General features: G+C 41.5%; 1 protein-coding gene across 4 annotated transcripts in view; it reads left to right on the forward strand.

Moving 5' to 3' along the window:
* The window catches only part of otud7a (OTU deubiquitinase 7A), a 167015-nt gene that overhangs the window by 110024 nt on the left and 29891 nt on the right, over positions 1-27100 (forward strand). For all 4 annotated transcript variants that reach the window (XR_009654085.1, XM_060914877.1, XM_060914876.1 and 1 more), the window contains 6 exons: positions 341-495; positions 14767-14949; positions 16764-16982; positions 24946-25047; positions 25191-25318; positions 26988-27100. Coding sequence is in view for 3 of the 4 variants with exons in the window: in XM_060914877.1 (XP_060770860.1) it covers positions 411-495; positions 14767-14949; positions 16764-16982; positions 24946-25047; positions 25191-25318; positions 26988-27100 (830 nt within the window). In the remaining variant the exon portion in view is untranslated. The remainder of the gene's footprint in view (positions 1-340; positions 496-14766; positions 14950-16763; positions 16983-24945; positions 25048-25190; positions 25319-26987) is intronic.

The following is a 27100-nucleotide window of genomic DNA, read 5'->3' on the forward strand; positions in this document are numbered from 1 at the left end:
CACAGACTGGAACATCACATCATCCTGCCTGCTGCCTTGCATTCTGACTCATTCATACTGGCAGTGGTGTGTGTGTGTGTGTGTGTGCGCGCGTGCGTGTGGGGTGGGAGTGCTCGACATTCTGTATCTCCTACCTACCTGGCTATGGTCATCTGAGGAATACTGTCACTTCCCAGAAATTTTTCAGACACATCAGAGATTCCAGGGCTATAATTAACCAGTCTCCAGTGCATGAAAAAGGAGAGTGACATTTGTCACAAAGACAAACGCATTAAAAGGCTATGATCTTCTTTCTTTCTCTCTCTCTCTCTCTCTCTCTCCCTCTCTCTCTCTCCTGTAGATGAGAACGTGAAGCTCTGGCTACCACAAAGGCCACTGCTGCAGGCTGGACAGCGCAGCCACATGATCACATGACTCTGGACATGGATGCGGTCCTGTCAGACTTTGTTCGGTCCACAGGGGCAGAACCTGGTCTGGCACGTGACCTGCTGGAGGGTAAAAGTTTTTTTTTTTTAAATGTTAAATTGTACTAAAATGGCTGGCTGATTCAGAATTTTTCCATTAAAAGCAGAGATTTTCCCAGCACTGATTCTTGAGTGTTACCGTTTGTAAGAGTTTGTTTACGAGTCACAAAATAGCAGAGGTGTAATGATGATTTGGATAAAATGCAACAATTAAAATTGGTCAAGGTAGCCATCATAAATGGATTATCATCAAGTATAACTCATTGTCAATTGATTATTATAAAAAAGACATATATAATAATCTTTATTTTTAAACTTGTGTGTAAATAGGCTAACAAACTAATTTCCCTGCATCTCTGATACTTAAAATAGTCCTTCTCTATGTCATTGAGGTTTAAATCTGAAAAACTAGACTCAACATCCTGAACCTATCATTTCCATTATACAAATTAGTAGCAGACGATACAGGAACAGGAAACTTTTAGCTACAGAAGCTGTATGCTAAGCTAACCAGCTAGAAATGTTAGCTTATATTAGGGATTACAATTTTAGCTAATGTTATAATAACAGGATTGCTTACTGTTAAATATGTAACTTCCTGAAAATTTGATGATGCAGATTGAAACTTCGATATAGTCATATTACCCCGTGTTGTCTCTGATCTTTTGTAATAAAACAAAACACTACAAAGTAGTACAAGCATACAATTAGTAACAACATAGTGCAACCAAAAATGGTGGTGGGAAAGGGTGAGGATGGGATAGATGGAAAATATGAGAGCATTTCCAGTTTGCATTTTAATGCACATTTATAGATCATTACCATTCTATGCCTCATTCTTTATGAAGGAAAAGGTTTAAAGAAGTTGTTAGAGCGTTGAAGGTAGTTTCTTGGGCATGAGAGGTAATACATATTAAATAATTGACTTTCTAACATGTTTTATTTTTAACGTTTTAAAATTATGTATGAAATGGCACTAACTACACTGGGGGAAAACTGCAAATTGTAATGTAGTGCTAACTGACATTTAAGAAGATTAGTCATTGTAGAATACTTCCTTACTGTTGTCTGCATACTGAAAAGCACCCGGTGTGGCCTTTTGTGTGTTTTGAATGTAATCGTAGCAGTAATAAGTGCACTGTTTTATGCTCCACTCGGCTTTGTTCGGTTCTGTAAATTGTCAGCAGTGGGTTATGACTGTGGAAAATAGTTACCTTTGGCTAAGCTAACAATAATGAGCCGTGTGATGCAGTGCAGGGCAGTGATGGATGGCTGTGTTTGCTCAGCTCCGGAGACTTCTCTAGTACTCTGACTGACTTCAGGCGTCCATGTGTAGGGCTTCCAGACTCATCCACCAGTAAATATATCAGCTGTTGTGTGTTCTTGTTTGTCTTTGTGCTCATAAAGACAAATAAGTAATGTAATATAAACTCAATGAATTTGAAAGGCTAATTGGAAGGGAAGATCTAGATTAATAAGTACAACAACAACAATCCACTACTTGTGGTATTATGGTCTTTATGGCACTGTTTATTGTACCTTTTGTTTTCAAAATGAAATGACCGGGTTGCATTGTTGGGCATCACATCAGTAATTTGAAAATTGGGCCTGCACAAAACATCATCCATGTACCTTTGGCTAATTGGAAATATGCTGTTCACATACTGTGCATTATATTCTGCTTTTAGTACAAGTACTATGCCTATGATGCCATTTGCCATCAAGGGAACATGGTTTTATCAGAAATGGCCGAAACATAAAGAGCTGCCATGTTTTCACTGCAATTGCTGTTTGTGGTGTCAAACAGTTACAAACTGCTCCTTTAACATTTCTTACACGTGTAACCTTACATATAAAGGATTTCTAGAACATTTAACAGTTATTCCATGCAACCGAGTTGCACATGAGCTGATGAGCTGACAGACTGGCTATAAGCCACGTACGATGAGATTGAGTGGAATAACTTTTATTCTATCCACATTCACTGGATTTTGAGAAACAGGGCATTTTTATTTTAATTTTTTTGCAAATTTGATAAATAAAAACTTTATACAAAATGTCTGACAAAATCATTTCCACTTAGAATGTAAATAAACTGGTGAAATGACAGTAGCAATTTGTGAAAAATGCTATAATAATAATTCTTGAAAAATAAAAAAAAAGATATTTTCTTACCATCAAATACTTCTATTCCATATTTTGTTGCCTATTTTTTTTTTTTTTGGGGGGGGGGGGGGGGGGGGGGGGGTTCAAGTAGAGTTTTTATTTCGTCCTCGGTTGGTTCAGCAACATGCGCCGCCATTTTCTTCTTGTTGTTCTTCTTTCGGGTTTTTTTTGGTGGTTGGCAAACCAACTTAAAGGTGCATTACCGCCACCAACTGGGCTGGAGTGTGGAACAGGACATACTGGGGGGTGGGGGATATATTCTTTTAGCTATTTCTGTTTCTTTTAAATATTTGATAATTTTTGGGGTTTTGTTTTTGAGTAGTTTTTATTTCGTCCTCTGTGGGTTCAGCAACACGCTCCGCTATTTTGTTTTTCTCTACTCATGGTATATGAGCTGATATCCTAGTAGTAGAGTAGCCAATCAGAGCACACGGTTTCTCATATCCAGTGAATGTGGATAGAATAAATTATAATGTTCTATGAATTAATACGTAATTTATACGCGTCACCTCTGTGTTGCTTGGGTTTTTGACTTTGCCCATGTGAGACAGTTTCTCCTGCAGTGCAGTAGACTGAAGCTTGGAGGAGTTCTCTGGTCATCTAGTTCTCTGAAGTAATGCCATGGGCGCCTGATTGTCATCAGGGAGGTTCAGCCATGCTGGGACATTGAGTTGATTTAACACTGTGTGTGATGGCTTTACGAGCCAGCTCCCCTGGGAGACCATTCTGCCTGTTCAACGGAACTCATTCAGAAGTAGAGAGTTGCTGGCACCGGTGCAGAAAGCATGGACACAAAAATATGCATCCCTCCTAAAAAAGACTCACATGAAAATAGAAGTACTGTTGATGGAAAAAAAAAAGTGAAAGGGGAGGCAAGGCTCTGACTTTCTCCTGGTAAATTAGTGGAGATGAGAGATGGGTGTAGTCCAGGGAATTAGGACTCTCTGTGCTTGTCAGTCCATGTCTTATTCAGCAGTTCCTCACCTGGTTCTGACAGTAGTCCTTTAATGTTCTGTCAGTGTTCTCTGAGGTTTCTTCTTCATTCACCTTGCTTGACTTATCACTGGTAAGTCAGTGTAAGGATATCAACACACCTAATATGGTTGTATCACTCAGTCCTAACTATTTGGAAGTGGAGCTGATTAGCAACTACCATCATCTCCACATCAGACAAGTTTGAAGCTTTGCACCAAGACAACCACTGATTGTACGACACGTAACTTTATTTGGTCGGTTTTCCTGATGAACTGTAGGCATTAATCTGACTGTGCAAGCAAGTAGGACTTAATCTATTGCCATCACAGAATATGTTACTTTATTGGAGATGTAATGAGATTGCAGCAATCCTATAACAGAGATGTCCACAAGTGCCAGCGATTGGCGGTTTTCTCTGCCTACACAGACGGTCTGCACTGGCTACTCGAGCTCAAAAAAAAAAGAAAAACTTGCCTTTCAATGTTCAAGTGAATTATATCGTCTCTGCTGCCCATAATTTGTTCCAAATCTAATTATTCCACCACGAAATTGTTTTCGATTCGGGTCTAGCATGACCGGAAGCGGCACAATATTTGTTAATCGATTCTCGTGCTCTGATTGGCTGAGCCGGACCATGTGACCACGCCGTAGCAGACGACTTAGCAGATGACGATAAAGATGCAGTTGGTTGTTACAGACGATTTCACTCGGTTTTCATAAAATATTTTATAATTTAATGTAATAATGTAATTTACACATGCACCATGTAGTTATGTTCCAGTGCCAGGCAGCAAACTACAGAGGGTAACTGAGAAAGCCAAGCACGCGCGCACACATCTGGAGGGAAATTTCATACATATTTTGCAAGTATTTTACAGGCAAATGGTTAGTAATTTATTAGCTGAGAGTACACCAGAAGCCACCAGAAGGCATGTAAATTTCTAAATTTTCTGTGGGGACATGCCCTCAGACTGGGGGGTCGCCAGCGCACCGGTGCTCCCTACTACTTTTTTTAGCCGGCTACTTCAGATTTTCTGGAGAACCCTGTTCTAATGTTGGAATAGGTGACATACATCCACCCTTTCAGTCCAGACACATGAAACTACCACTTAAGTTAGGCTTTCTTCATATTTCTAATAGTGAAAGTGTCTACCGGGATTATGCAATATGGTGAATAAGACAAGGCTGAATGTGCTATGTGTATTGTAGAGGGATCTTCCTTCATCAGCTGTGGGGTTTTTTTCATGCGACAATGTTTTCTTACCTTTTTAAACACTCTCTGGAGCTTGCGTCTTGCTTTTGACTGCATCAGTCTCTCTCTCTCTCATGAGCTCTTCTTGTGCACTGATCTAAGTGTAGCCTTGATGATAATGTGCAAGGTCACAGAATTGACCTGAAGTCAGCACATAAGCACGTGCGTGTTCTTTCCCAAATCCTTCCACATAGAACTGAGAGACTTTGGGCTGCTATTATGCCTGCCACTGTTTATGACTAGCAATTTGTTAATTGGCTTTTAATGAGCCTTACCGCTGACATTTCACAGTGAAGACAACTGAACAAATCAAATCCATGAATTAAAAAGGCTATAAAATTACACAAGGAGGTCAATAAACATACCTGGAGTAAATCTCATAAGATTTCAAATGATTAGTAGTGAAAAAGGCTAATATGATATATTTATATTATTCCAGGCTTTGACTATAATGTTGTGATAGAATGATCATCATTTCCCAGAATGCAGTTATGCAAATTATTATCCCCCGCAAAACCAATAAGAGTTTCATTGAGATGAGACACTTCCTGGAAACCATAATGCTGAAGTGTTGTTATCGTCAAGCTTGAACCCTAGAGGCCTCCGTGGAAAGAGAAAGAGAGCCTTGTACAATTCTTTGGCTGTGTTGTTAGATGCACCTGAGTCAGAGCAGAGTGATAGTGAAGCACTGTGGAGAATAATGACAGTGTAAAAATGGAGTGATGTTATTAGTCAAACACTGGCAGAAATCAAACAGCTTTACCTCCGTGGTCTGCATCACCAGCTGTATTCAGTATCCCATCCTACACGCACTCGTTTAACCCATAGTATTTACATATGTAACATTCATACTGGGATCAAAACTGTTCAGTCCTAGTGAGGGAATGCACACACAGTATACCTGATGTGGTCCTCTTGAGTGCATCGCATATATGTGTGTGTCTGTGTGTGGGTAGAGGTATGCTCCATGTGCTCAAGCTCAGGGTTGAAGAAGGGGTTGCAGGTCTGTGTGTGTTGACTAGCAGCAAATATATGCATGCTTAGCACGGACTGCATGCAGGATCCCCCATGGAGACACAATCAAGAGTGCTGAATGAAGTCACCCTTCATTTTTCCTTGTAATCTCAAGATCACACGGAGCCACTGGTGTCCATCACTGGAGCTCTCATTCTGACTGGAGGTTTCACACAGATAATACATAATCGATCTTGATTAGACTTCCAGAACTCCCTATGAATGAAACAGACAAGGTTAATACTGATCCATATGTGCGCCATGGCCATGTTGAGCTTTAGGGTTTGTAGTATTAAAGGTGAAAAATTTAGGCTATGTCCGAAATCATTCACTCATTCACTACTCCCTACTCACTATCTAGGGAATTCTACTGTATATAGTGGACTATAAAGTGAGCTCATTGGTAAAATTGAAAAAAAAAAAAAACAACAACCCCACTTTCGGACACTACTCCGCCGCACCGTTATTTACGCCATTACTGTCGCACAATTAAAACGTGCCAGATCAGTCGGCTGGTGGGTTTTCAAAATAATAAATACATGCATGTATTCTTGTGATATTATACTGAGCATATTTCCCACATTAATACATACAAAGTACTTTGTGTCTGCTGCATCTTTCAGTTCTTTTAAATCAAGGCTGAATATTTTCTTCTTTGCAGCTGCATTTTATTAAATCAAATTTGAGGCTTTTGATTAATCCTCGCTCTGTACTGTAACTTTTATTCTTGTATTGTATCTGTCTTATTCTATTTTAGCTTATTTTCTATTCTTTTACTATTTTTAATTGTACTTGAATGTCCGTTTATAATGTGTTCCTTCCTCCATCCATTCACCCCAACACCCTTTTTTTTTCTTTCAGCACGACCGCAATGCATGATGGCATATATTGCTTGGTTAGTGACCATCGGTTGTACACTGCTTTTCATGGTGCAATGTGGGATACTTTGAGTGCACTATACTCTTCATTTGCAACCACGTGACCAAAACTGCTTGCGTTATTGACCGCCGCCATGTTGGCGGCTATAATCACGAGTTGGCCTAGTGGTTAGCGTGCCCGCCTCTCAATCGGGAGATCGCGAGTCCAACTCACGGTTGGGTCATACCAAAGACCATCATAAAAATAGTACCTTCTGGCAAGGTACACTGCAATGCAGATGTGAGTGGGGAGTCAAACTCTCGTGGTTACCAGAGGACTAGCCCCCCCACTGTAACCCTAGCTATGTAATAGGCGAAAGGCTGAGGGCTACGGAGATTGGCACCGCCACATGGGGTGGGAAGGACTTTGATTTGATGTTGGAGGATATACACTCAAACAATAAAGTGTCTGTAAACAGCGTTCCAAGCAATTACACAACTTATTTTAACTCACTGGATGGCCTTTCCAAGAAAATGTACCAAGCCTACAAATCAATGGAGGCTTATAATTTTTACGTCTCTGGCTGGGTAAACACTTTGCAACTGAAAACACACACTGTGTAACATATTTAATTATAAAAGAGCACTCACTGGGTGAGGAGGCTGTAGTATTTGAAGTCATGGACTGACATGAATCTTGTTTGATTGACTCTGTGAGCGTTTGGGAAGATTCTTCAAAAATGTTTTGTTTCTTTCTGCACTCTGTAAGCCTAGCATTTCAAGCTACCGCTTTAGTACTATCTTTGATTTTGTTGTGGCCCATATTTTGTGTTCGAGTCCAGTCTGGATCCGTGAAATTGTAGAGATCAGCTGGTTTCCCAAATGGAAAGAAAAAGCAAAATAAAAGCAGCGTCATAAAAAATTATATACAGCTCTTCCTAAAATGAATTAATCATAGAAGCCTTGGATTGTCGACTCACACGCTTGATGATCACGGCTTTGTTACGTTTTTCAGCGGCGAGGTTCTACACGACCAGGCTATTAAACAATCCAATATTCCTTATATATTGCAATCTTTCATTAATAACTAGTTCGTAGCAATTACCATTGATAAAATGTTCACTGCAGACTTGTGTGGTTTTTGCTTTGTCATTGCTTAGATCAGCCCGGTTTATGTTGGACAGCCGTTGACGTCTATGCTCCGTGGACAAATCTCTTGTTTTTGCTTCTTGATTATTTATAATTGCTGGAATTCTAAAGAACTTCTTAAGTCCCCTTGTCTTGAATAGAGTTGTGCCCACATCCAATTACAGCACTAATAGTAGGCATAGCGAAGAAAGCAAAGAAATTCTTGAGTGTAACAACCTCCACATGAGCCACATGAGTTTGTGTATATCCTCCAACATGGCCCACTTCCGGTTCAAAGCCTCATGCATAATTAGCTATGACGTCACGTGCAAACGAAGAATAGGGTCTAATAATTCTCACTATACATTCGGACAGCACTACAAAATGGCAAACTCGCTATATAGTCCACTATATAGTGAGTAGTGAGTGATTTCAGACACAGGGCTAGTCTCAGCTGTCACCTCATTATAGCCTTTTTTGTCAGCATGAAGCATTGGTCTAGAATCAGTGCTTATTAGGGAAACATTGTGAGTATGCAATCAGCTCAGGCCAGTCTCCCCACACTGTGCTGTCAGATACCTCATGGGGTGTGTGAAACAGATACTCGCATCAGATAGCCGCCTCTTTATGTCCACTAACCATATCAGAAAATTCTGCCTCAACCCCAGCGTCAGCCATTAGGTCTCTTGTTGTCAGTTACGCTGATTATGTGTCACTCTGCAAGGCTATTCCTGCTGGCTGAGCCTCCAGTCTCTCAGACACACACTGTTCCTGTTACATTAGCACTTTTATCATTCCGTTCTGGGTTTATACACCATACTGATTTGTTTTTACTCTCATAGATGAAGTACAATCATGCTGAAAAGCCTCCAGCTCCACATTTGTGCAATTAAGTTGGAAAGCATCTTTTGAATTTAAGATATTTTATTAGGTTTAGATGACATGGAGATTAGTACAGGGGTCTGACTAGGTTAATGTTCACTGACAAAAATTTCTTTTACTATCTTCTACAAAGGGTGTCGTCACTGGACATTGATATGTACACTGGCACCCTCCAGTGGACGCTAGAAGTACTACAGGTCTTTTTAAAATCATTTTACACGACCATATCTCTGTTTTGCATTTACATGCAAAAGAAATGAAAGAGAGAAAGATTTACTTGACATGTCCTTTATATTGTAACTTTTTTCTTACTTGAAATTCAACAGATTTGTAATCTACGTACTTGTATTTGTCACTCTGTGTTCTTCAAGTGAATAATAGAGTTATCTTTGTGAATAGGGCGGCACGGTGGTGTAGTGGTTAGCGCTGTCGCCTCACAGCAAGAAGGTCCTGGGTTTGAGCCCCGTGGCCGGTGAGGGCCTTTCTGTGCGGAGTTTGCATGTTCTCCCCGTGTCCATGTGGGTTTCCTCCGGGTGCTCCGGTTTCCCCCACAGTCCAAAGACATGCAGGTTAGGTTAACTGGTGACTCTAAATTGACCGTAGGTGTGAATGTGAGTGTGAATGGTTGTCTGTGTCTATGTGTCAGCCCTGTGATGACCTGGCGACTTGTCCAGGGTGTACCCCGCCTTTCACCCATAGTCAGCTGGGATAGGCTCCAGCTTGCCTGCGACCCTGTAGAACAGGATAAAGCGGCTAGAGATAATGAGATGAGATGAGATCTTTGTGAATAAAAACAGCAAGGGTTACTCACTCAAGAATGTCAGTGTCTTTGAACTGACTGCATTCATTAGACACCTGAGCCCCAAAATGTGCTGTCTTCTTTTAGTCAGTATTTCCTCAAGTTGGAAATAAATAATTTTGAACCTCATCAGGTATTCAATTTTCGGTACTTTCTGCAATGGTGATGTACTTGGATGTGCGTGTGTTTCTAGAGGTTTTTAAGATGGGTTTATTTGTTTATTTATTTATTTATTTATTTATTTATTGAAGGGCTTTGTCCTTGTCTTGAGACTGTAATACTCGCTGAGCTGCACAATGCATTTCTGCATGTATTCAAAGTGCTAAATGGCCATTTGACTGAACTGTAAATTCTTTTAAAAACATTTGGCTTGTTGGTGGATACTGAAATCTATAAAACGAGTAGGATTTGCAGTGATTCCTGTGGTGTTTCATTGTTTGCACTGGGAGGGGTTTCCATATACATACAGTGGTGCTTGAAAGTTTGTGAACCCTTTAGAATTTTCTATATTTCTGCATAAATATGACCTAAAACATCATCAGATTTTCACACAATTCCTAAAAGTAGATAAAGAGAACCCAGTTAAACAAATGAGACAAAAATATTATACTTGATCGTTTATTTATTGAGGAAAACGATCCAATATTACATATCTGTGAGTGGCAAAAGTATGCGAACTTTTGCTTTCAGTATGTGGTGTGACTTTTTTGTGCAGCAATAACTGCAATTAAACATTTCCGGTAACTGTTGATCAGTCCTGCACACCAGCTTGGAGGAATTTTAGCCCATTCCTCCATACAGAACAGCTTCAACTCTGGGATGTTGGTGGGTTTCCTCACATGAACTGCTCACTTCAGGTCCTTCCACAACATTTCCATTGGATTAAGGTCAGGACTTTGACTTGGCCATTCCAAAACATTAACTTTATTCTTCTTTAACCATTCTTTGGTAGAACAACTTGTGTGCTTAGGGTCGTTGTCTTGCTGCATGACTCACCTTCTCTTGAGATTCAGTTCATGGACAGACGTCCTGACATTTTCCTTTAGAATTTGCGGGTATAATTCAGAATTCATTGCTCCATCAATGATGGCAAGCTGTCCTGGCCCTGATGCAGCAAAACAGGCCCAAACCATGATACTACCACCACCATGTTTCACAGATGGGATAAGGTTCTTATGCTGGAATGCAGTGTTTTCCTTTCTCCAAACATAATGCTTCTTATTTAAACCAAAAAGTTCTATTTTGGTCTCATCCGTCCACAAAACATTTTTCCAATAGCCTTCTGGTTTGTCCACGTGATCTTTAGCAAACTGCAGACGAGCAGCAATGTCCTTTTTGGAGAACAGTGGCTTTCTCCTTGCAACCCTGCCATGCATGCCCTTGTTGTTCAGTGTTCTCCTGATGGTGGCCTCATGAACATTTAACATTAGCCAATGTGAGAGAGGCCTTCAGTTGCTTAGAAGTTATCCTGGGGTCCTTTGTGACCTCACAGACTATTACACGCCTTGCTCTTGGAGTGATCTTTGTTGGTCGACCACTCCTGGGGAGGGTAACAATGGTCTTGAATTTCCTCCATTTGTACACAATCTGCCTGACTGTGGATCGGTGGAGTCCAAACTCTTTCGAGATGGTTTTGTAACCTTTTCCAGCCTGATGAGCATCAACAACGCGTTTTCTGAGGTCCTCAGAAATCTCCTTTGTTCGTGCCATGATACACTTCCACAAACATGTGTTGTGAAGATCAGACTTTGATAGATCCCTGTTCTTTAAATAAAACAGGGTGCCCACTCACACCTGATTGTCATCCCATTGATAGAAAACACCTGACTCTAATTTCACCTTCAAATTAACTGCTAATCCTAGAGGTTCACATACTTTTGCCACTCACAGATATGTAATATTGGATCATTTTCCTCAATAAATAAATGACCAAGTATAATATTTTTGTCTCATTTGTTAAACTGGGTTCTTTTTATCTACTTTTAGGACTTGTGTGAAAATCTGATGATGTTTTAGGTCATATTTACATATGCAGAAATATAGAAAATTCTAAAGGGTTCACAAACTTTCAAGCATCACTGTATATATATATTTCCTCTTCTGGACTGTGGTTGCTGAGCCTTTAGTCAGTGATGCAGAGAGAATGGTGTCTTGTAGAGTAGGGCAGTTAATTGGGTAAGGTGACGTCAGATTGTCACTTTTCCCACCAGCTCACACACTTGCACATATATAGACCACACTGTTGTCTGTCTGAGGCTCATCTTAGTCGGCTGTGTTGAGAAAAGGTTTCTCTGTGCAACAGAGTAGTGTGAAGGCTTGAGGTCTATAATAAGAGTTCTTTCTGACCCGCTTCTCTGTGCCCTGGAAGCATTGTCTGTCACTAAGATAAGAATGCAGCTGGAGGAGGAGGGATCAGCCTCCTCTGGCAGTGTGTGTGCGTGTTTGTTTGTGTCAGGGTAACTGTCACTTCCAATTACAAGACCTCTTTTCTCTTCATCCTCACTGAACCCTGAGACGTCCACATCCCTATTAAAATGAAGTGTGCAAACCTTAATGTATGTATTTATGATATTAGGAAATAGCCACTGCATCATGAAAGTGCAGGCTTTAATGGTTCGGATGATAAAGCAGACACATTAGCAGTGAAAACTAGTGCGAGTGTTCCTTCCTGTTGAGTGTGATATGAAGCGGAACTCTGTTGTCTGGAGTTTGATGAGGTCTTTAAGCATTTCTGCACTCCTGCCTTGGCAGCCTGAGTAACTGGGATTAGATTAATGGAGATAGTGATGCTTCATATACTGGAAAGTATTTATTTATTTATTTATTTATTTATTATTGTTAGTATCACTTGTGGATGAAAGTGAACACAGTGCAAAGCTACATTTGCATTTTGTTATGATGACATGCAGGGTAGAATTTCTTTTCATTTTTTACCTTGTTCCCCATTTAAGCCTTTTTTAGGTCACCCATTTTTGCTGTCACTGCTATTGTAATTAAATTTGTTCCATTCTGTAGTCTGTAATTCACTGACGCTACAGTGCTATCACACCAACAGTGGTTGGTTTTAAAGAGGGTTTTGAAATGTACTTGCTGTGTGGTTGAATACAAAAGGTTTGCATACCCACAGTACAAAATAAAGTTAAAAAAAGAGATTTCCGTAGCGAGATCACTTAAGAGTGAGTAGTTGAGTGTTTGTAGGCTTTTTATGGAATTTTCAGTGTAACCAGCAGATGAACTGATTAGATTTTGGAATCAATCCAAACAGGGTCAAGGTCACAACAAGGTCAAATGTCAGAATTTATTTTATTTTCACCCACGTGACCAAGTCATGTGATGCATCGTTAGGCTGCCATTTTGGACGTCACGGTTCAAATCAGTTTGAATGCGAGGAAGGCGACAAACGAAAAACATAAAAGAAAAAGGAGCGAGATGCAGAAAACACCTTCACTATTCAGTGACGTAGGGCATTTACAGGGCGAGCAGAGGGAGAGGTATTTGCAAAAATTGAGGTTAGCAGGCTTAGAGAACGACGTTTACCTGCTTCCACCAGGATTGTTCACTGACGTACGGAAGTACACGAAGCCCTTGTCTTTACCTGACTTCGGCCCACATGATCTGTATACCTATGTCGTTAAAAACCCATCGCCATACACAGGTATTGATCTGAAAGCGTATAAGAGTTTGGATGCCTACAAATATTTTGTGTCAGGCTGGGTAACATGCCTACATCAGCGGGTCGTCCCTGGAGCCGGTGGTCGCCATCTTATTACAGCTAAGGTTTGTTCACATTTTCATTTACTTTCGGTCCTCAGGATAAACAAGCGCTGCTTAATTTGAGGGGGAGCAAGCCGGCGCGCGCTCCGGAACCTCGGCCGGAGCACTCCGGGAGCAAGCCGGAGCGCGCTGCTTAATTTGAGGGGGAGCAAGCCAGAGCGCGCTCCGGCAGCTATTTACACTGGATCCGGTGTAAATAGCTGCCGGATCATAATTACAGTAAACTAGTAAATACAGTAAAGGAAAAACTTGAGACTGAAAGGTTTTAACAGTCATCCAAATGACTGAACGTAAACATTGCTACAGTAACATACTAGCTACTGTTGTTGACATTAGCTAGCTTGACCTTCAAAATGGCGGACACCGGGGCGTCACGTGACCCTGTGACGTCAGGTGAAATACCTCAATAGCTTCCTTCCAACTTGAAAATATATTTTAAGGGTATTTCAGGCAAGCAGATTTATTCTATCCACATTCACTGGATATGAGCAATTGCACGCTCTGATTGGCTACTCTACCACTAGGCTATCAGCTCATATACCCTGAGTAGAGCAAAACAAAATGGTGGAGCATGTTGCTGAACCAACCGAGGACGAAATAAAAACTCTACTCAAACACAACCCCCCCCCCAAAAAAAAAAATTATAAAGAAACAAAATATGGAATAAAAGTATTTGATGGTAAGAACGTATCTTTTTTTCCCAAGAATTATTATTATAGCATTTTTCACAAATTGCTACTGTCATTTTGCCAGTTTATTTACATTCTAAGCAGAAATGATTTTGTCAGACGTTTTGTATAAAGTTTTTATTTATCAAATTTGCAAAAAATAAAAATGCTCTGTTTCTCAAAATCCAGTGAATGCAGACAGAGTAAAACAGTTATTCCACTCAATCTTGTACACAGATTATAGCCGACTCGGCTCTATGCGCCTCGTCAGCTATCAGCTCATGTACGACTCAATTTCATGAAATAGCTGTTAATTGTAAACTAGATTTGTTGTAGCAGAGGCAGCCTTGTTGATGTTGTTGATGTTAAGGAGATGTAAATTAGATAAGCATTCTTCCTCTTACAAAAATTTACCTTCAACTATTAGTACAATTAGCTCAGCTGCTCTTAGTTACACACGAACATAATTGTTGTCTTCTCTCAAGAGTAGACATTGGTTGTTACATCTACTTGAATTGTGTGTTATGAGGGTGAAGATAGAGGACTCCGTGTGTGTGTGTACTGTATTTTATTATGTAGACATTTGTTTGTCTGTAAATTTAATTTTAATTGGCTTTAGGTAGTTATTGATGCTCACATACGTAATTTTTTTGCATGTTAAACAAAGATACTTTTAAGTTAAAGTATCATAGTCCTTGTTCTCTTCAATGTTTTTGTCCTTATATCTCATGTGCTAAATATTTTTTTTCTTTCTGTGTGTATACTGTATGTGTATGTATTTATAAAGGTAAAAACTGGGACTTGAGCGCTGCTCTGAGTGACTATGAGCAGCTGCGGCAGGTCCACACTGCCAACCTGCCGCAGGTATTTAATGAGGGTCGTTACTACAAGCAGCCAGAGCGCAGTGGAACCCCCCAGCACCTCAGCAAGCTGGAGCAATGCCTGCAGAGACAGGAGGAGAACACTCAGGGTACAGAAAATGCCTGCACTACTGCTGTCTATCAGTGATGATGATGATGATGATAAGGATACTAATGATAACAATTAGCATGTTGACTGGGATAATGATCACCTTAATAAACAATTGATATGGGGTGAGTATTAGGAGCCTCCCAGACAATTATGTTATTCATCCCATGCCGATTATACAGCTGCACACCATGAAATAGCACACTGAGGTGCAGGTGTGCAGGCCTGAGATAATATGTAAATGCTTGAAACCAAATATGAGAATGCAAAGTCAAAATCATGTGTGTACAACTCAACAAAGGACAATAGAAATGCACCTCTGAAAATACTATAGATAATAAGGTTTGAGTATATCGGCTAGTGGTAGCGTGTCCGCCTCTTGATCGGGAGATCGTGAGTTCTACTCACGGTTGGGTCATACCAAAGACCATCATAAAAATGGTACCTACTGCCATCTGGCAAGGCATGCTGCAATACAGATACAAGTGGGGAGTTAAACTCTCATGGTTACCAGAGGACCCGCCCCCAACAGTAACCCTAGCTATGTAATAGGCGAGAGGCCGAGGGGTGCAAAAACGGAGATCGGCGCCGCCTGATGCGCCACACGGCGCGGGAAGGACTTTAACTTAACTTTTAAGGTTTGAGTATAGTAAGGTTTCTGCCTATCACAATCCCTAGTTTATTAAGTCCCCTAGGATAAAATAAATATGACACCGAAGTATAATTTATAGCAATAGGACATTTTAAAGTGCATATCACGGGTAAATTCAGGAGCAAGATCAATGTACTTCTTTGGTCAAATATCTAAAACTTTGGTCAAATATCTGTCACATTTTGCATTTTGTGCAATTTTTTTACCTTGCGCAATACCAGAAAAATTCAGTTGAAATCAAGCCATTTGATGCAAATTGGTCCGCCTCTGAAAAAACTTGGCATTTGAATTTCCCGGGAAACATTGATTTTCGTGGCGTCACGTGTGGGACGCCTCCTTCTGAATCCTACGTCAGCGCTGGTTTGTTTATAAGAAAACAACCTGGTGGTTTTCTGCAAATTTCTTCAATGTTATCGCGTAATTATTAAAATGGTTAACAGATGTATCGTAGGAGGGTGTAGCAACACCAATCTTGATGGGATTAGTACTCATCGTTTTCCAAAAGACCGGACGATGAGAGAGAAATGGGAGCGCTTGGTCTACACAGGCTGTGCACTGAAACCGTGCAAAGCTCGCGCAGCCTGCTGGTGCTTCCGCAGGTAACGTCACGAATCTGGCTCCAGACTCCCTCGGGATTTTTCCAGACGTGTTTTGTTATTTTTTTCTGCTGTAGACAGATGGCCTTGTGCAAAATTACCCTTCTGGATGAGTGTGTAAAGGGACATACTTTCATATAAAAAAAAAAATTGGTCCAGAATATGCACTTTAATGTGTTTGGTTTCACCGATGTTACTTTTATTATGACTGAAGTAATTAAATGGCCAAATAAGGTATGTAAAGATATAATTCATGGACAAAACCCTAAATTATGTTGTATAAAGAAGGTTGTATTTGCATTTGTTTGTGTGATAGAGAAAAAAAAACAACAACTTCTCATTGCTGTGAGTTTAAACACAGTCAAATTACCACAGGTACTCAAAACGTTTTTTTTTTTCTAAAATGCCAACTGCACCCGAAATGACCAAAGCACACATTCCGAGGTTACAAACATATAAATATGTTCTAGCACTGCAAATGATGGTCTTTGCACACCAAAAATACAGAGCCTTACAGATTTCTGTCCACCCCGTCTTATCCCTCTGTGTCTGTGTCTGGTGCAACAGAGAAGCGTCTCTCTCGGGGCATTTCACACGCCAGCTCTGCCATCATGTCTCTGGCACGGATGCACGTGACGGGCGAGTGCACCAAGGAGCAGTTGCCTCTCGAGATGCCCATCTACACCTTCCAACTACCTGACCTGAGTGTGTACAGCGAGGATTTCCGCAACTTCATCGAGCGCGACCTTATTGAACAATCCACCATGGTGGCACTGGAGCAGGCAGGTGAGAGCGTGTTCCACATCAGCGACACGGCTTAAGCGAGCACAGACTGTGAGCTCCAGCTTTTTTTTTCCCCTGAATGATAAGCCCAGTCTATATTCAGTTGCCACTGGTATTGTCTGCCCTTAGCTTCCTCAGAAGTGTCCACAATGTCCCTTTTGTACGGGAGCTATCTTTTGCCGCTTTTCCACTACAAACGCGGCTGAGCCGTGCCGTGCTGAGTCGAGCTGAGTCGGGCTGAGCGGGGCTGTTGAAGTTGCATTTCGACTACAACCGCGCTGAACCGTGCTGGCTGGAAGTGGGTGGACACATTGGGTGGAGTTAGCGAAAGTGGGTGGACGTCACGTGATGTCGTTAAGCAGCGCAAACAGTGACATCAGTGACAGTGGCGGAACAAGTCAGAGCCGGGCCGGGGGCGGGGCAAATGACCGGGCCCTTTATTAAAGCTTATCATAACATCATTTTAGGTTACAAAATGTCCGCAACTGCGGTGTTTACCAATTTCAACACTACCGGGTGCAACTATGTTATTTAGTACATCAAGTCCTTCAAACGAACATGTAACTCAGAAACAAAAAACATTAGGATACTGTACATGGCTCATAATAAAACATCAATAGCCTATACTGCGCACATTATTTGAAGGGCATACGAATGAGCGCTCAGAGGTTGCAACGGTGACAGGAAGAGTCAGAAATAAAAGGAGGGCGGTGCAAACCTCACTGAATGCACTGTGTTTACCAATTTCAACACTACGGGGTGCAACTATGTTATTTTGTACATTAAGTCCTTCAAACGAACATGTAACTCAAACAAAAAAACATTCGGCGACATACTGTACATGGCTCATAATAAAACATCAATAGCCTACTGCGCGCATTATTTGAAGGGCATACGACGAGCCTTGCGCTCCGCGAACTCGTCCACGATGCTCTGTATGTCACTGATTCAGTGATCTTTTAAGCGGTAGTCTCACGACCCGGATAGTAAACAATAAACATGGAGGACATGGAGTCGTTAGTGTTGCTGGTCTTGGTGCTGTGGCTTGTTGTCACCGACAATGCCAACAGATACTGGCAAGAGCGTATAGATGAGGCGAGGCGAGGCGCATAAGGCTTCAGAAATTCTCGTAATTCGTAATTATTCTTCTTCCGGGTTTGCGGTGTTTACAGATCCCAGCGCGCTCGCAGGGCATGTGTGGGCATGTGAGGACACTCCTCCTCACCAATCAGTGCACAGGGGAGTGTCTGCTCACGCCCCCAGCCTCACTCGGCACGGTTTGGCTCGCTTTAGCCCCACTCCAAAACCGTGCGAGTTTTAGGGGCTAAGCAGGGCTGAAACGAGCTGAGTCGTGCTGGTTTTTGGTAGTCGAAACGCGAGCCGTGTCGGGCTGAAGTGAGCTGAAGCGAGCTGAAGTGAGCTGAAAAAGGGTAGTGGAAAAGGGCCATTTCTCTACTGAGGCCACAAGAACCATGTACATGCACGTGAGCCTGAACGGAACACACCAACATTATTTTAAGGCATTGTTTTGGATCAGTAGCAAAGTGGAGTTAAACTACCACATCAGAGCAAAGCATTCTGTAGCCAGAACTGACATGGAGCCATATCCAATTATGTTTGTGATTAAGATATTATCTGCCATCTGCCTTTGTCTTGGAGAGATTAAAATCCCTCTCAGTCATGACTCCCTGAGGGGAGCAGAGCTTAGTCCATGAAACACAGAAGTCTACTTCAGCTTCGATTTCAGTAATTGTATCCTGAATTAGGAAATGCAGCATTTTCTAGCAAAATTTGCATGAAAAAGAAAGAAAGCAATTGGAGATTTCAGATGGAGCAGTTAGTCAGCCATCCCCTGAATGGACTATATTAAATTACCAGCTTCACTTTTTAATTTACTGTGCACAACCTGCAACATGTTTTTAATCTCCGATTCTGATGTATTGTGTGGTGTGAGTGTGAGGATATGTGGCTGCTGTAAGTACAGGATGTTTGTGGTGGAGCAGAGCTGAGTGAATGTAGTATGGTGTTTAGGTGACCCTGAAGCAGCAGACTGGAAGGATTATGGGTGGGTGGCTAAGGGGCAGAATCTCTAAAGATGGCTCTATTCTCATCCCTGGAGAGGAAAGTGCGTTCCCTAATACACACAGTCACCTCATAGTGCAGGAAAGGCAGCAATGCTATGAATAAATTATTAAGAAAACTTTTTGTTTCAGGGTTCAGAGCTAGAGCACACTTTCTTATAAATCTGTATGTGTTTAGGTCAGAAATCTGGGTTGGTTTCATTTTATTATTTATGAATTACAGCAATGTTTCCAGGATTTGAATAAAATTGAGCATTGGAATTGAATGGGAACACGATACCAATATTTCTTGCATGAAGCTTAAATACACACTGTCCAGCTTTTTCCAATCCTAATCTCCCTTTTGTATGATATACTTAAGTGATTACCACAAACAAGGATTTTCACAATATGTCTTTTACAATTTGGCTCTTCAGAGATGGGTCTACTTTGAGGTTTGTAGTTATGTGTTACTAAAGGTTCTATCTAACTTTATTATTTTACACCACAATATTCGGTTAACTATAAAATTAGGCAGTTGAAAAGTGCTTTGAGTTTACTGAAGGTAAAAAGTTGTGTCTCCGTATCTTAAAGTGGCAGAATTTCCAGGATAGACCTTAACGTACATAGTGGTGGGTCTGATTTTATTACCCTGTATTGTTGCTGGGTTGAATTAAACTACACACTTATAAAAGGGGCGGCACGGTGGTGTAGTGGTTAGCGCTGTCGCCTCACAGCAAGAAGGTCCGGGTTCGAGCCCCGGGGCCGGTGAGGGCCTTTCTGTGTGGAGTTTGCATGTTCTCCCCGTGTCCGCGTGGGTTTCCTCCGGGTGCTCCAGTTTCCCCCACAGTCCAAAGACATGCAGGTTAGGTTAACTGGTGACTCTAAATTGAGCGTAGGTGTGAATGTGAGTGTGAATGGTTGTCTGTGTCTATGTGTCAGCCCTGTGATGACCTGGCGACTTGTCCAGGGTGTACCCCGCCTTTCGCCCGTAGTCAGCTGGGATAGGCTCCAGCTTGCCTGCGACCCTGTAGAACAGGATAAAGCGGCTAGAGATAATGAGATGAGACTTATAAAAGGTTTTTAAGGGTTATTTGTAGGTTTATTAGGTAATTAAGGGTTCTTAGCTTCCCAAAAGAAAGGCAACACTATGTCCTTAAGAGTTAAGTTTACATAAGAACAATGGATAAGACATTCTTGTATCTCATCCTGCAACTTTTGTACAAAAAAATCTAGAACAGCTGTAGCTTCCATTGTATAGGTGTGTGTGTGTGTGTGTGTGTGTGTGTGTGTGTGTGTGTGTGTGTGTGAAGTTTATATGAAGTTTATCTTTGAGTGGTGAATGTCTATATCACAAGTGAGTGAAGCAAATGAGTGATATATTTTTCAGCATGAGAAGATAAACTTCATATCTATGTGCAACTCTGTGATATTCTTTATATTATATGGACACATCTAGGGCTGCACGATATCAGAAAAATATGCGATATTCGATAACATGACTGAATATCTCGATATCGATATGTATCACGATAATTAAATATATAATGTTTTTCTTACCTCTACTCGCCGTTCTGCCCTGTATCTAGCATTTAAAAAAAACACCCAATGCATCGCTTCCATTCCAACATTATTTTTTATTGGAAAAACATGGCTACACCTGCAATGGTGTCCATCAATCATCTTTAAATCTCTTAATTTTTGTGAGCGCAGCAGAAAATGTCTTAAGTTGAAGTAAACAAAAAACTGAAAACTACATTACATTAACATAAAGCATTCAAAATGGCAATTTCAGTGGCTCCCGGGAGATGAAGGTGAGCGACACAGATTCACCATAAACTCAAACACAATCTGTTAATAACACATGCAGGTGAGAGAGCAGTGGTGTGTGTGTGTGTGTGTGTGTGTGTGAGAGAGAGAGAGAGAGAGCGGTAGCGTGTGTGAGTGAGCGAGCGGTAGTGTGTGTGTGTGTGTGTGTGTGTGTGTGTGTGTGAGAGAGAGAGTGAGCGAGCGGTAGTGTGTGAGAGTGAGAGGTAGTGTGTGTGTGAGAGAGAGCGCGGTTTTATGTTTTTATGCTTCTGTACAGCAGTGTTTGTCCCAGTGAGCCGCCCCACCACTGTTTTACAGGTACATGTCTTGCAAAGTACCTGAGTTTGCAGTACATCACCCCTCCTGAATCCAAAGTACTTCCAAATAGCAGACGCGCATTTTTTTTTTTTTTTTGGAAACCAGTTTGTCTCACACAAGTTTGTCTCACCACACTTGCTCCCGCCTTCCGCCATCACCACGAGGCTTTTACTTGTTTTGCAATAGGGGGCGGAGTTATCCCGCGGCGCTTGTTGACATTCAAATGTGATTAGACGGCACAGAAAAATGTGCCTTTTATCGAAATTTAAGTAATTTTTGCGGTATGTGTATCGCAAACTATGATATCGCGATATTGATACTTTTTCGATATATTGTGCAGCTCTAGACACATCCACAAAAAAAAATAAACGCAAGTTAAACAAAAGAATTTTAATTTTCAACCGGTTTGCCATTTTGACAACGTGCATCCAGTCAGTGGGAAAACACTGGGAGTGACGTCATCAGAGTGAAATATCGGGAATTATTATACATACAGGACACTTTTTCAATGGAATAAAAACGTGTATTCTATTCCCTTCTAGCAGGTTTCATTCATTTGGTTTGATAGCATACAATATTGTTAGAATATCGCTTATCCTGTGTGTATTATGTCGCTCTACCTAATGGAGAATGAGTGTTGAATATGGTTTATGATATTGCATGGTTGTCAAGACAACATGACGTCACACATCAGAGATGTAAACCTTCCGTGTTAGCGAGTGACTGTGATAATTTGTAAACAAACATGGCCACCAGGTTTGCTTCATTAAATACGGAAGATTTTGAGAAAATTTTGAAGGAGAATGACACGTTGAACACCTGAAAGGAATCTCATCTCATCTCATTATCTCTAGCAGCTTTATCCTGTTCTACAGGGTCACAGGCGAGCTGGAGCCTATCCCAGCTGACTATGGGCGAGAGGCGGGGTACACCCTGGACAAGTCGCCAGGTCATCACAGGGCCGACACATAGACACAGACAACCATTCACACCTACGGTCAATTTAGTCACCAGTTAACCTAACCTGCATGTATTTGGACTGTGGGGGAAACCGGAGCACCCGGAGGAAACCCACGTGGACACGGGGAGAACATGCAAACTCCGCACAGAAAGGCCCTCGCTGGCCACGGGGCTCGAACCCGGACCTTTTTGCTGTGAGGCGACAGCGCTAACCACTACACCACCATGCTGCCCCCTGAAAGGAATGTAGTATAATAATGATCTCATCTCATTATCTCTAGCCGCTTTATCTTGTTCTACAGGGTCGCAGGCGAGCTGGAGCCTATCCCAGCTGACTACGGGCGAAAGGCGGGGTACACCCTGGACAAGTCACCAGGTCATCACAGGGCTGACACATAGACACAGACAACCATTCACACTCACATTCACACCTACGGTCAATTTAGAGTCACCAGTTAACCTAACCTGCATGTCTTTGGACTGTGGGGGAAACCGGAGCACTCGGAGGAAACCCACGCAGACACGGGGAGAACATGCAAACTCCGCACAGAAAGGCCCTCGCTGGCCACGGGGCTCGAACCTGGACCTTCTTGCTGTGAGGCGACAGTGCTAACTACTACACCATCGTGCCGCCCCCTGAAAGGAATGTAGTATAATAATGATAATAATAATAATAGCTAGATTTTTTCATGGTATATCAGATATATTCCATTCAGCTAGCATGATATTAAACTCATCTTCGACTCGTTCAGTATCATGCTAGCTGAATGGAATATATCTGATATACCATTCAGCGCCAGCCAATATTATTTAAATATGTCACTCAGGTCCACAATGTATATTGTATGAAGATTGCGAGGTTTTTAACACAAGAAGATAAACTTTGTATCTTCAAGCCAATGTGTGATGTTCTTTTTATTACAACCCCGATTCCAAAAAAGTTGGGACAAAGTACAAACAGTAAATAAAAACAGAATGCAATAATTTACAAATCTCAAAAACTGATATTGTATTCACAATAGAACATAGACAACATATCAAATGTCGAAAGTGAGACATTTTGAAATTTCATGCCAAATATTGGCTCATTTGAAATTTCATGACAGCAACACATCTCAAAAAAGTTGGGACAGGGGCAATAAGAGGCTGGAAAAGTTAAAGGTACAAAAAAGGAACAGCTGGAGGACCAAATTGCAACTCATTAGGTCAATTGGCAATAGGTCATTAACATGACTGGGTATAAAAAGAGCATCTTGGAGTGGCAGCGGCTCTCAGAAGTAAAGATGGGAAGAGGATCACCAATCCCCCTAATTCTGCGCCGACAAATAGTGGAGCAATATCAGAAAGGAGTTTGACAGTGTAAAATTGCAAAGAGTTTGAACATATCATCATCTACAGTGCATAATATCATCAAAAGATTCAGAGAACCTGGAAGAATCTCTGTACATAAGGGTCAAGGCCGGAAAACCATACTGGGTGCCCGTGATCTTCGGGCCCTTAGACGGCACTGCATCACATACAGGCATGCTTCTGTATTGAAAATCACAAAATGGGCTCAGGAATATTTCCAGAGAACATTATCTGTGAACACAATTCACTGTGCCATCCGCCGTTGCCGGCTAAAACTCTATAGTTCAAAGAAGAAGCCGTATCTAAACATGATCCAGAAGCGCAGACGTCTTCTCTGGGCCAAGGCTCATTTAAAATGGACTGTGGCAAAGTGGAAAACTGTTCTGTGGTCAGACGAATCAAAATTTGAAGTTCTTTATGGAAATCAGGGACGCAGTGTCATTCGGACTAAAGAGGAGAAGGACGACCCAAGTTGTTATCAGCGCTCAGTTCAGAAGCCTGCATCCCTGATGGTATGGGGTTGCATTAGTGTGTGTGGCATGGGCAGCTTACACATCTGGAAAGACACCATCAATGCTGAAAGGTATATCCAGGTTCTAGAGCAACATATGCTCCCATCCAGACGATGCCTCTTTCAGGGAAGACCTTGCATTTTCCAACATGACAATGCCAAACCACATACTGCATCAATTACAGCATCATGGCTGCGTAGAAGAAGGGTCCGGGTACTGAACTGGCCAGCCTGCAGTCCAGATCTTTCACCCATAGAAAACATTTGGCGCATCATAAAACGGAAGATACGACAAAAAAGACCTAAGACAGTTGAGCAACTAGAATCCTACATTAGACAAGAATGGGTTAACATTCCTATCCCTAAACTTGAGCAACTTGTCTCCTCAGTCCCCAGACGTTTACAGACTGTTGTAAAGAGAAAAGGGGATGTCTCACAGTGGTAAACATGGCCTTGTCCCAACTTTTTTGAGATGTGTTGTTGTCATGAAATTTAAAATCTCCTAATTTTTCTCTTTAAATGATACATTTTCTCAGTTTAAACATTTGATATGTCATCTATGTTCTGTTCTGAATAAATATGGAATTTTGAAACTTCCACATCATTGCATTCCGTTTTTATTTACAATTTGTACTTTGTCCCAACTTTTTTGGAATCGGGGTTGTGTATAGACACATTCACAAACAAAGTACCCAAATTTATCAAAACAATTCATCAATTTCCTCATGAGTGACATATAGAGATTTATGTCCCCGGTTTTGGTTCTCTATGTCCCGGATGTAGCTCGTGTGAAAAATACAAGTGGTGTATTTCCCAGTAAAACACTCGTTTCCATATAAGGTATGTATAAGACTTATATGTGACCTATACATGTCATATGGGATCAATTATGTTGACAAACAGTGAGTATTTCTTTAAGGTTCAGTGAGGCTGAATGTTAGCTGCTGTTTTTCTGTAGGCCGTCTCAATTGGTGGTCCACTATATGTACGAGCTGTAAGAAGCTCCTGCCATTAGCAACTACTGGGGATGGCAACTGCCTACTGCATGCCGCTTCCTTAGGTAAGCTTTATATCCTAACCAGTTTGTTAAAATCTCTTTCTGTAGTTTTGCAGACGTATAGAACTCTCATTCACACAGCTTAAATATGCCTAATGTAATAAACCATTGTATGTTGACAGGTGTGTCTTCTGTTTATTTGTCAGGAATGTGGGGCTTCCATGACAGAGATCTGGTGCTGAGGAAGAGTCTGTATGCTATGATGAAGAGTGGGGCAGAGAGAGAGGCTCTGAAGAGGAGGTGGAGATGGCAGCAGACGCAGCAAAACAAAGAGGTTTGACTCTTCTGAACCACCTTCCTCATAATGCAGCACTAAGGCTGCTTTCACATTCTTTCTTTTTTTTTTTCCTCCACAGAAACAAGCACTTCGCAGAGCACCTTTTGTACTGAAGTGAAAAAAGTAGCTCTTGTGACGCCTATACTGTACTGCTGCACTGCAAAAAAACTGAAAACTGAGTTTGAGGAGAAAATTCCTTAATACTAGTGAAATGATCTTGCTGCATGGACAGATTTTTACTTGGCAAGCCGTCTTGGAATAAGTTGGTTACAATCTAGAACTAGTTTTAATAATCTCAGAGTTGGCGTCTTGTATTCTTCTACACTGCAAAAGTGATATTTTAACAAGTTAGAATATCTTGAATATAGTTGAAATGATCAAGCATTTCCTATTAGAAGAATACAAGACACCAACTCTGTGATTATTAAAACTAGTTCTAGATTGTAACCAACTTATTCCAAGACGGCTTGCCAAGTAAAAATCTGTCCATGCAGCAAGATCATTTCACTAGTATTAAGGAATTTTCTCCTCAAACTCAGTTTTTTGCAGTGCATTTATTTTATTTATTTATCCAAAATTATTGACAACAAAAATTAGATTGATTTCTCACTAATTGGCCAGGGGCGGCACGGTGGTGTAGTGGTTAGCGCTGTCGCCTCACAGCAAGAAGGTCCTGGGTTCGAGCCCCGGGGCCGGCGAGGGCCTTTCTGTGCAGAGTTTGCATGTTCTCCCCGTGTCCGCGTGGGTTTCCTCCGGGTGCTCCGGTTTCCCCCACAGTCCAAAGACATGCAGGTTAGGTTAACTGGTGACTCTAAATTGACCGTAGGTGTGAATGGTTGTCTGTGTCTATGTGTCAGCCCTGTGATGACCTGGCAACTTGTCCAGGGTGTACCCCGCCTTTCGCCCGTAGTCAGCTGGGATAGGCTCCAGCTTGCCTGCGACCCTGTAGAAGGATAAAGCGGCTAGAGATAATGAGATGAGATGAGACTAATTGGCCAGAGGCAGAAGCTTTTGGAAGCATTTTGGTATAATAGTAAAAAAAAAAAAACATTTTAAAGGCAAATGCAGTCCCCACCTGGACACTTTCCTTTAGGCTCACATGTAAAAGGTGCTGACAAATAAAGACAAAAAAAGTGCCTAGTATAAAAGCCAGGACAGATTCATATTCAGCTAGAGGTTATAAAAGGTACTGTTCTGTCTATGGCATTATCTGAGTATCTCTTTTTAGGCTTTTTATTATTATTATTATTATGTCTTGTTTTCCTAGGCTTCTTATCAATGACTATTCCCTTAAGTGCTACTGTAGATGAACAGCTGAAAGATGTTTACTCTTAAGTCTTGACACTTACAATCAGACTTCGGTGAAGTGGAAACAGAAAGGTCTACTGCTTGTATGAATCTTTCCTTTTTGTTTGAATCTGCAGTGTCCCTGAGTTCCCTGCCATCATCACATGTCATGTCACTCTCGTAAACAGTGCGCTTGAATGCAGTTGTTTGAAAGGCGTGGGTGTGCAGTGTGGTTTGCCTGATCTATACTGTAGACAAGATGAAGGAGGTTAGGTGTGTGTGAGGACAGAAGAGAGAAAGTATTGTAGGAGTGGGTGTGTTTCCATTTGTTACCTCACTCACCCTTACCCAGTAACTAGCTCTTTTGCTCTTTCTATAGTCAGGGTTGGTGTATACAGAGGAAGAGTGGGAGAGAGAGTGGAACGAACTGCTGAAGTTGGCCTCCAGTGAGCCTCGCACACACATCAGCAAAAACGGCAATACCAGTGGAGG

This window comes from Neoarius graeffei, chromosome 2 (genome assembly GCF_027579695.1).
Source record: "Neoarius graeffei isolate fNeoGra1 chromosome 2, fNeoGra1.pri, whole genome shotgun sequence".
NCBI lineage: Eukaryota > Metazoa > Chordata > Actinopteri > Siluriformes > Ariidae > Neoarius > Neoarius graeffei.